Source organism: Oryctolagus cuniculus, chromosome 8, assembly GCF_964237555.1.
Source record: "Oryctolagus cuniculus chromosome 8, mOryCun1.1, whole genome shotgun sequence".
NCBI classification, from domain to species: domain Eukaryota; kingdom Metazoa; phylum Chordata; class Mammalia; order Lagomorpha; family Leporidae; genus Oryctolagus; species Oryctolagus cuniculus.
The window spans coordinates 10,182,287-10,193,348 of record NC_091439.1 but is presented as its reverse complement, the minus strand read 5'-3'; the positions used below and the strand labels follow the sequence as shown (position 1 = coordinate 10,193,348).

At 49.3% G+C, this 11,062-nt stretch overlaps 1 protein-coding gene across 1 annotated transcript; it reads left to right on the top strand.

Annotated features, from left to right (window-relative positions):
• Positions 1 to 553: 553 nt before the first annotated feature.
• SFRP2 (secreted frizzled related protein 2) lies at positions 554 to 8,570 on the top strand. The gene is made up of 3 exons (XM_002716888.5): positions 554 to 1,386; positions 3,597 to 3,677; positions 7,396 to 8,570. Exons 1-3 carry the CDS (start codon positions 885 to 887, stop codon positions 7,698 to 7,700), a joined length of 888 nt encoding a protein of 295 aa, XP_002716934.1. The 5' UTR covers positions 554 to 884; the 3' UTR covers positions 7,701 to 8,570.
• The last annotated feature ends 2,492 nt before the right edge of the window (positions 8,571 to 11,062 follow it).

Here is an 11,062-nt window from a genome sequence, read left to right as displayed (position 1 = left end):
AAACCGGGGACCGACGAGACTCCCAGAAGCCCCATCTCCCCCAGCCACTTAGTGCCAACAAAGTTACAGCCCCAGCACTATGATGCTGGCTCGTTTTTCCTGTCAAGTTTTGCCCACATGACTAGAGTTCTGGTTTGTTTGATTTTTTTAAGGGCCTGGGGCGGGGGGGAGGTAGGAAGTGGACGGGTAGGAGGGAACCCCACATGGGCCAGGCTGCAGAACTCGGCGAGGCGAATCTTATACTCTGAGCCCCGGGCACAAAGAGCGCCGGCCCGCCGGGCCCAGGGCTCCGGGGACTCGTGCGCGCCTGCAATGCCGCGGCCCGAGCAACCATCAGAGCGGATCGGGTCAGCACAGACCCGGGCCGGCTCCCGCTCACCGTGTGCCCCGGCCGCCGGCGCGATCGACCCGCCCAGGGCAGGGGCGCAGCGGCCAGGCGGGTCTATGTTGATACTGAGAGCGCGCGCGCGGCAGCATCTGGGGAGGGGGTGCAGCCCGAGTTTCCTCCCAGGGAGCGCGTGAGGGGCATTCGCAACGGAAAAGCAGACCGAGAAGTCGCGGCCAGCCCTCCTCAAATTACTCTCCACTGGCTCCTCCCCTGCTGCCCCCCGCCCCCCGCCACCTCCAGATTTGCATAAAAAAGGCCAAGAAAACTCTGGCTGTGCCCCAGCCCCGGCTCACTCTGCTCCCCCGGGTCGGCGCCCCCCGGAGCCGCGCGTCGGCTTGCAGCGCCTCGCCCGCGCCTCCCGGTGCCCGGCTCCTCCGCGCGCCTGCCGCCGGCTCCCTCGATCCCCTGAGCGCGCCCGGGTCGAGCTCGGGCTCCGGTCGCCTCGCGCTTCCCCCGGCTCGGCTCTCTCCGCCCCCGCGGGGGTCGCGCGCCCACCATGCCGCAGGGCCCCGGCTCGCTGCTGCTGCTCGTGCTCGCCTCGCACTGCTGCCTGGGCTCGGCGCGCGGGCTCTTCCTCTTCGGCCAGCCCGACTTCTCCTACAAGCGCAGCAACTGCAAGCCCATCCCGGCCACCCTGCAGCTGTGCCATGGCATCGAGTACCAGAACATGCGGCTGCCCAACCTGCTGGGCCACGAGACCATGAAAGAGGTGCTGGAGCAGGCGGGCGCCTGGATCCCGCTGGTCATGAAGCAGTGCCACCCAGACACCAAGAAGTTCCTGTGCTCGCTCTTCGCCCCCGTCTGCCTCGACGACCTGGACGAGACCATCCAGCCGTGCCACTCGCTCTGCGTGCAGGTGAAGGACCGCTGCGCCCCGGTCATGTCCGCCTTCGGCTTCCCCTGGCCCGACATGCTCGAGTGCGATCGCTTTCCCCAGGACAACGACCTCTGCATCCCGCTGGCTAGCAGCGACCACCTCCTGCCGGCCACCGAGGAAGGTAAGCCTTCCCCTGCCGGCTCGGCGGAGGCGCTGCCGGGGAAGCCCGCGGCCCGGCGCGGATGCCCGTCCCGGGAAGGGCCGGAGACGCTTCGCCTGGCCTGGTCTGCCGTCCTTGCTAGCCCGAATTTGAGACCCCTGAGGCTCCTGTGCTCCTCCAGCGAGGCTTAGGGCCAGGCTGTGTTCACAAAAACGGGGCGCTGACGGCGGCTTTTCCCTGGAGACGCTTCTGTTCGGGATGCTCGCGCCGCGTGCGGAGCGGCTCTACGCGCAAGGCGGCGAACCCCGCGCAGGGGCTCCTTCGGCCGCGTCCCGCACTGTCTTGCCGCTGGGCAGGATTTCCCACGCGGGCCGGATAACCGAGATGCACACACTCGCGCCCGCGCGTTAATAACTTTGCCTCTATTTGTCCTCTGCGAACTTAGGTTTCAGAAATAAAAAGCAGAGCTGGCTTTGTGTGTGGGAAAAATGAGTGTTGGTGGTAACCGCTCAGGTGCTTGGGGAAGTAGGCCTTGATGAGACCCCCGCGGGGACCCTCTTTCGATCCCTATCAGATTTTTTCTCTGCGGACTGGTTTTAATTAACTGGAGAAAAATCATGCAAAAGAGAATTCCCCGAGTTTAAAAAAAAAAAAAAAAAAAACAGAGGGGGAGTTCCTGTACAAAAACCATCAAAGCAATGAAAACCTCATGGGCTCTTGCTATTTTTCCTGAAAGGAAAACATATACAATGTGTCTGAGCTGATTTAGGTCCCCCTGGGATAAAAAAGGGGCTTCCTAATCCCGCTCAGGGCTTCGGCAGCATCTCCCTTTCCATCTCTGTTTTCCTACAGACATCATTAAAGAAAATGCAAAGTTATTTAGCAATCTTTCCTGGCAGGCACCATGAGTTTGCAATCATCTTATTGGTTAGATTTCTAATTTATTGCAAATGTTTGGCATTTTTCAAACATTTGTCCAACATAAAGCATAGGCCAACCAGTACAGGTTAGTAACATTTTATATACATTCTGAGAGCTCCCAATTAAAAATGTTTCCTTTTGTTTGGGTAAGGGGCCTTAAGGGCAGCTTTGTGTTCCTGTTGTTTTTATTCCTTGTCTGCTATTTAGTGTCAACATTCTACACCACATACCTCTCTCCAAAAGTCACTTTGCTCCTGCAGAATGAAAAGTTTGTGTTATTCAAACTTTACTCTTTGTGACTTTTTCTGGTTTGATAAACAACTTCTGAGTCACCAAGTTTTTTTCTGTGAGAATTCAGTTTCATATTTGTGAAAAATCTAATTTCACCTGATTTTTAAAAGCCACTTATAAATTTTTAAAAGCCATTTATAAATGAGAGAAAAGGTATGTTTTCTACTTCCTTTCCCCCCCTCAGAAAGATCAAACTCTGATAATCCGCGCTTGTTACGCAATTCCTAGGTCTGGTCAGCTTCATAGACAGTTTTGCTTCATCTTGGATTAGCATTGGGAAGGAGTTTGTGTGTGTTTGTTTTTAGAGTTTGAAACAGGCAAAGAGGGGCAAGAGGAAGCTGGACCAGGGACCTTGTAGGTAACAATGCAATCAATGCTGCCTAATTTCAGCCAAGCAAGTGTGGCCAAAAGCACCCAGTGATGTGGAGCCCTGCACAACAGGCTGTGCAATCACTGAGGTGTATGTCCCAGGTGGAACTCACCTCCCCACTCCCCCCCCAACATCACAACATCAGCCACCCCTCCCAGACCAGACTTGGAGCTCATTCGCCTGACACCCAGAGCTCTACTGAATAACATGGGCTACTCCAGTGTCCTGAAAATAAAAATTGGCTATAGCCTATGGTCATTTTCCCAGCCCCCTCAAGGATCTTTGCCGCTTGTGTGCCTTCTTTGACAGGCTTTGGGAGGAACTTTCTCAGGCCAGATCTGTCCCGGGGTGGGTGAGGAGGGATGAGTGGAAGAGCTGCAACCTGTCCCAGCTACTTGTAGCTACACACACCTGCACACTCTCCCCACCAGGTCCCTTTGCAGCTGGAAGTCATTGGTACCCACACCATCTGGATGACCTCATTTTGCCCAACCAGATACGAGAAGCGTGATCCTACTTTGATAGGGACTGGAGGGGGACGGCAGACACCAGACACGCTGGCCTCGATGAGCCCTCTGTGTTGTTTACAAATGCCACCTGCTGTTCCCTTTTACACAAACTCACTAAAGACTGTTCTCTACATTTCTAGCTCCAAAGGTATGTGAAGCCTGCAAAAGTAAAAATGAAGATGACAACGACATAATGGAAACACTTTGCAAAAATGACTTTGGTAAGTAATATACATGCACCAGCAGCAGCAGATTTCACATTCAAACCTTTTATTACCAGTGAGACTTACAGGGACAAATCCTTAAGCCGTTACTAGGTAAAGGTGAAATATAACCATGGTCCGTGTTTCCCATACTCATTTAACTTGCTTGGTGCCAGTGTCTCCTTATGTAACTATCTTGTATTGAGTTCCGTTTTTAAATTGAGACTCATTGTTCTCTTAAGCAATAATCGCATAATGAGAAGTAATCATATCAGCAATTTTCAAGGGCACATTTTTATTCTTCACTTTGACCTTGTCTTGCCAACGAGCGTACCCTGCACCATCTTCACTTTCAGTCACTTGTCAGGTGCATCTAGGAGGGAAATATCCCAGGGAGCATCCACAAAACAGATTCAGATTGGCCACTCACAGCAAATTTCCCCTGGCGTCAACATCAAGCTACTTTTACTTTTTTCATTATTATTTCCTCCTCAGAATTCTGCATATATACCCAAGGCACTAGGTACTCAGCTGTAGGGGAGGGGCTACTTAAATTTACCAACAAGACACCTAACATGGGCTTTTGTGTAACCGGGAAACACCATCTTAAAATCTAGACATGTTTCCCATTGTTTTGTCAACATACACAGAAGATGTCATGATGACCTGGTACTTGAGGACAGTAAAAACACATGTGTGATATGTTGCCCAAGTTCCATAAAGTACTTTGAGGCTAATTCAGAAAGTCTGTAGCAAATAGAATTGAACGTAAGTCTTCCCTGAAACAAAGCATTTTGAAATCCATTCACGCAAGGAGTGTTCAAAAAATTCATGTTCAATGAATATTATGAAAAAACTATGGGTTTCAAAAAATTTTGTACCAAAGTAAACTTATCTTTTTTTTTTTTTTAATTTAAGAGACAAACAGAGGGAGCTCTGATCCTCTGGTTCACTCCCCAAATGCAAGACAGCCTCAACTCAGCCAGGCTAAAGCCAGGAGCTAAAAATGCAATCCAGGTCTCCATGTGGGTGGCAGGAACCTAATTACTTGAGCCATCACTGCTGCCTCCTAGGGTCTGCACAGTTAGCAGGAAGCTGGAGTCTGGAGCCAGAGCCAGGACTCCAAACCAATACTCCAGTATGGAATGTGGGCATCTTAAACTCTAAGCCAAATGCCTGCCCATACTTATCTTTTAAATCCATGTCTCCATGAACTTTTTGAAACACCCTTGTAAATCACTCTCCTTAAGAGAGGGTGACCAGAAGACAAGGAGCTGGAGACTGTCGGCACAGAAGTCTTCCGCCAGTACCTCCTCTACTGTCCTCAGCCCCCCTTCAGATGAAGGAAGCAGCCCAGCAGGACACACACACATCAGTGCAAAATGCAGAGTTGGGGGTGACTGAACTCCTAAGGCATTCCTGCTTCAAGCCTGTTGCAAGGGCAGGCACCTTTCGGTGTGTTAGAGAGGCTGGCACCTCTTGAAAGTATGTGTTCAAGCAGGAGACTAAACTCACTGGTGGACATGGACATGGTCCCTGCACTGTCAATAGCAGACTCTAGCAGACCTAGATGAATGTTTCTGCATATTTGGCAAAACCCAATCAGTGCTGCCTAACAACCACACGTCTCCCCCAGGAAGTACCTGGGTTTAACCCTAGCGGGTCCCCAAACAATCTTAATCACCAGGGTTAGGAAAAGACTTCACACAGCTGAGAAAGGGGACAGAAAGGAAGCCGCTCAGAGCTCAAACCAACCCTTCCCAGAGCACAAGGGTTTCTTGGGTTTCTGTGTACAACTCAAAGTAGCTGAGAGCCAGGCGTGTTAGCAGCCAGAGCCTCACCAGTACACAGGGTTAGAGGTTAGGGTTAGGTTCTGTGTCTAAAGTACAGGGAAAATGTAGACCATCTCCTTACTTCATTGGTCAAGTACTGGCTCAGAACTGCCTTCACACGTGTACAGCCCACTGGTGGACACACAGGACCACCACCTCTGCCTCCTGCAGCAGCTCCTCAGTCATGTCTTCCAGGGTGGGAAAAGTTATTTTGGGGCTTTGATTCCCCATGTTTGGTCCCAGCTGAAAATCCAAGGAGGAAATCCCTGGTGTTTCCCCATGGTAAGTAATTGCAGAGTAATTTGAGAGCTAGAGAACAGTGAGGAATGTCTCTTCCTTCTCGCTCAAACTGCTGAGTTCATTGACGCTTGGAGCTCAAGGATGGTTTATTTGGCTCGGTGAAATCTTGCACATGCCCTACCTGTTCTAGAGACCAAGTCCATGTCTCCCACCAGGACGGGGTCTACTGGCCCCTCCACCCCCTCTGCAGAGGCTACAAGGATGTGGGCTGTGTCCACCTGGCTTATTGCATGCTTTGCATCTAATAAACTCAGAGTATGCCACACTCAGGTTCAGATGGCTATCATAACAGACAAAAGTCTGGCTGGCTTAGTGACAGCATCCTTGATTTTTACCTGATGCAATTTTTGTCGTTTGCTGGTTGCCTGGGAAGCTACCCTCAGTCAAATTCCCTCTCTGAGATTAAAAGGAAAAAGAAGAAAACCCCAAAGAGCTGGATACACACAAAACTCCTCCCATTAATGAATGTAAACAATGCATTAAACCCCGCCCAACTCAGAAAGTCATACTTGCGCATCATCCCCACGGAGCAGCTCTCAGTGGCACCAGAGTTGGCCAAGCTGCAGCCAGGGTGAGGAATTTGACAGAGCATGGACGCACTAGGCTGGGACACAACCTAACTCGGTGACCTCGTGCAAGTCACTCAACTTCTCTGGATTTCATTCTCTGTGTGTAACCGGAGATTTTAATGGGATGGATCCCTTCCAACCTTAAGATTCTACCCCTCTCCCGCCTTCATGGACTTCTTGAGATTTAACCCCAGCCTGTATGTATGCGTGTGTAGGGTTTTCTTTCCCAGAGCACACTGTTCATGCCTACAAAATGTGTCTTTTGCAGCAAGCCACTTAACTTGTGGTCTTCACATTCTAATGAGTCTCACATACATTTTGGAAACAGCACATATACGGTCTTGGACAGGCAAATGAGAGCATATGAGGGTGAGGTCTTCAGAAAAACACTTTTATGGCTAAACATGTTGTGCTCTTAAAAAGAGTCTTGCCTATTTTTTTTCTCCTAGTTACTTTGCCAAATCAAATGCAGCTGTAAGATCAATTCTTTTTCCCTGTAATCTGTTCTTTAGAAAACAATGATTGTGTGATACAATTTCCTTACAGGTTTGTCCAAAAACCTCTCCGACATAATAAATTGAGTTTAAAGTTTACAGCCACAGAAGGATCATGTTTCACCTAAGACTCAGGCATTTCTTTTCATGCGGAGGTTTCCAATAGGGGAAGTCATTTGGTGGGCAGAGCGTGAACCGCATGCAACCTACTTAGGAGCACAAGGGCTGGGACAAGGGAAGAGAACTTAATGGATGCCTGCAAAGAGAGAGTTTTTGAAAGGATGGTTGATTTGAAACAAAGTGCCTGGCAAAGGCTTTGAGGCTTTAGAAATGGAGCCACCTGCTTCCCACAGCTCCCCGCCCCAGCGTGCAGCCCTTGAGGGTCTCATTAGCAATAAGAGGTGCATCACCCCCCACACACACCTCCCCACCCCCACCGCGGGCCAACCCACCCAGACGGGGGAGGGGGAGGGGCGCTGCAGGCCCTCCCTGTAACTGGCGCCTTGCTTTCTGCCTCCCCCAACCCCTCTTGTCTTCCTAGCCTTGAAAATCAAAGTGAAGGAGATAACCTACATCAACAGAGACACGAAAATCATCCTGGAGACCAAGAGCAAGACCATTTACAAGCTGAACGGCGTGTCCGAAAGGGACCTGAAGAAGTCGGTGCTGTGGCTCAAGGACAGCTTGCAGTGCACCTGCGAGGAGATGAATGACATCAATGCACCCTATCTGGTCATGGGACAGAAGCAGGGCGGGGAGCTGGTCATCACCTCGGTGAAGCGCTGGCAGAAGGGGCAGCGGGAGTTCAAGCGCATCTCGCGCAGCATCCGCAAGCTGCAGTGCTAGCTTCCGCAGCGCCTCTGGCGCAGGGCTCCCGACAGGCCGGCTCCCGAGCTCGGCTGACCACTTCCGCTCGCTCGGGGACCTCAGCTCCAGGCCAGGCCCGGCGGCCCCCGCCTGGAGCCATGGCTCCCTGCCTCTTGCACATGCGCATCCCAGCATTTCCTGAGTTATAAGGCCTCAGGAATGGATAGCTGTTTTTCACATAAAGGAAAATTCCACCCAAATCTTGTAGAAATATTCAAACTAATAAAACCGTGAATATTTTTATGAAGTTTTACAATGGTTCGTTTAAAGCTAGTGCTGAGTAGGTAGGACTGTGACTTGGGTCTGATTTTTTTTTTTCCTGTTTGGATTGAGTCAGCAGATTTTCACTGTCCAGGAAGGGTGCTGTAACATGCACGCTTAATCATTTTTCTCTGTGGTCCAAACTTGTGGGTCACGAGCAAACCGGGTTGAGATAAAGCTGGCTGTTATCTCAACATCTGCTTGCTTCGGGCCTGAAACGCAAGTGTCTAAGTCTTAACAGCAAATCATGGGTCATTTTCCGCCCTCACGGGGAACTTCAACGTTGCATGCATCATGTTCTAGCCGCAGCACTACCACTTATGGAAGCACACTAACCATTCCTCACTGTATGATGCCTTCAATAAAAGGCAAAGCAATTAAGTGTTATCATTGAGCTGAGTCCTTTAAGCCTTGTTTAAAACATTTTTTTACTTAAGTTTTGCAAATTAAACTTTTGTAGCTTACCTGTAATATACATAGTAGTTTACCTTTAAAAAGTTGTAAAAATATTGCTTTAACCAACACTGTAAATATTTCAGATAAACATTATATTCTTGTATATATAAACTTTACTTCCTGTTTTACCTACTCCTGGTCTTCTGGCTTTGTCTTCTGAGTAGGGGGAGCTGGGAGGGAGCTGGACTTGAGAGCTTACTTCCTTCTAGAGGAAAACTGACCTGTTGCTTAAGGAACTCAGGAAACGTCTCCTCTACAGCCCACCCAGTGCCATCCATCTGACAGATTTCAGTCCACGGACCCCGCAGGAAGCAGAGATTGGCAGGTTCTGGCCAGAGTTGCCTCCTGTGGCATCTGCGCAGTGTAGCTGCAGCCCGGGGGCAGCACCAGTCACACTTCAGGTCCAGGAGCTTAACGGTTGTGCTTGTTTATTCCTGAGATTTTTATAACAACCAAGAATACCCCTTGCAAAAATGTTCAAGCTTCCCCCACTTAAACCCTCTGCTAAAAGCAGCCATGCTTTGGAGAAATTCGCTGGAAGGAAGGGAATAGGGAGGGATTGGTGAAAACCTAGCGTTAGGAGTGGGAGGAGACAGACCGACATCCACCTGCCCAGTGGCTTAGGCCATTTGCACTGCTGTAACAGAAACACTCCGAGTAGTTTCTAAACAATACAGGTTTACTCCTCACAGTTCTGGAAGTCCCAGAGCAAGGTGCCAGCAGATGCAGCGTCTGATGAGGACCTGTTTTCTGCTTTATAGACTGCACATTCTTGCTGCAACCCTCATGCAGCAGTAGTGTCAAAGGAGCCCCCCGAGGGCTCTGTCCCCATGACCTGCTGTCCTCCCTGAAACCCACCTCCTAATTCTAACATACCTCCTGGGGAGTAGATTTCAACACATGCTTTTTGGAGGGACACAAACTTTCCCACCATAACCATGTCCATTCAAACACTTCATTTGATTAAGGAACCACCATAGAAATTCTATTAGACATAGGAAAGTGAGACTCTGGGACATTAGTCAACACTGCTACTAAGAGTCAGAGCCAAGACTGAAACTGAGGCCTGGCAGATGACAGATTCTGCCTTCTGTTCAACTCAGGAGTAGATTCCAGAAGCATCAGCACACGCATCCATTCCACAAAGAGCAGTCCTTGTTCTTACCTGAGTGAAAATGAATAAACAGCCACGATTATAATCCCTTATTTATAACTGATAAGCTACAGGAAGTAGAGTCCAGCTAACAAGTGAGAATGACAGCTTCCCCATCAAATCGAAAATTTTTAGCAGTATTCATGTAATCCTCTCTCTGGTGGCATTTGGAAGTTTCATGAACATACATCCACGATCATATATCCCACACCCTCAAATTATTCCAGCACGAAAAATTAACAGACTCCACCGCCTGGGCTGCAGGTTTGAGATAGCTCCTTTTGTTTTCCTTGGCATTGCCACTTGAGTCTGGTTCTCATCTGATCGCACAAACCCAGGAGGACACACTCAGCCCCTCCTCCAAACGCCCCTCCCCTTGCCTCTTGTTCCCAACATAGATGAGAGTGAGAGCCAATGAGATTCTAGGGGCACAGCAGGTAGTTTTTGCTTGATTTTTTTGTTTTTGTTTCAATTGTTTTGTTTGCCACGATGGCGCAAATATACACAGCTCATTTTTTTTCTCAAAATAATCATGACTGTATTAGTAATTTTTTCAAATGTAGGATTCCTTTTGCAGGTACATAAAAACTGAACTCCATTCACTGCTGGAGGAAAAAAATCAAGTAGTCAGAATACACTGGATTTCTGAGCTTTCTAATATGATTCATAGCCCATCAACAAAATTAAATGTCCCAAATGGGGACATCAGCCTAAACAGAAAAGCTAAGATACAAGAACTATGTATCTCCTATGCATTGAATTCCTCTTCCTTGTAACAGCTTGAGAAATGATTGCTTTAAGAACAAATTTAGGGGCCAGTGCTGTGGCATAGCAGGTAAAGCCACCGCCTATAGCGCCAGCATCCCATATGGGCATTGCTGGTTCGAGTTCTGGCTGTTCCACTTCCAATCCAGCTCTCTGCTATGGCCTGGGAAAGCAGTAGAAGATGGCCCAAGTCCTTGGGCCCCTGCACCTATGTGGGAGACCTACAAGAAGCTTCTGGCCCCTGGCTTCAGATCGGCACAGTTCCAGCCATTGTGGCCAGTTGGGGAGTGAACCATCAGATGTATGGAAGACCTCTCTCTCTCTCTGCCTCTCCTCTCTCTGTGTAACTCTTTCAAATAAATAAATTAAAAAAAAAAAAATTTAGAAGAGGTTCCAAGATAGCAGATTAAGGAATGATATAGTGCACTAGGGAAAGCAATAAATAGTTAAAAAAAAAAAAAAAAAAGTAGGGAGTGCACTCCCAGGGGAGAACTGGAGAGAACACTGCACTGGAAATCCTACAAGAGGAAGAAGTATGCCGTGGACCTGTGTGGAGGGTGCGGACGTGCAGCACAAACACGGACACAACACACAACCGCAGCAGTTGAAAGCCGGAGCAGGAGGCAGCTTGGCAGATTGGCAACTTGGAGATGAGACTGGACTATAGCAAACCCTGATAATACAGCGGGGGTGAGAGAATGGCGTG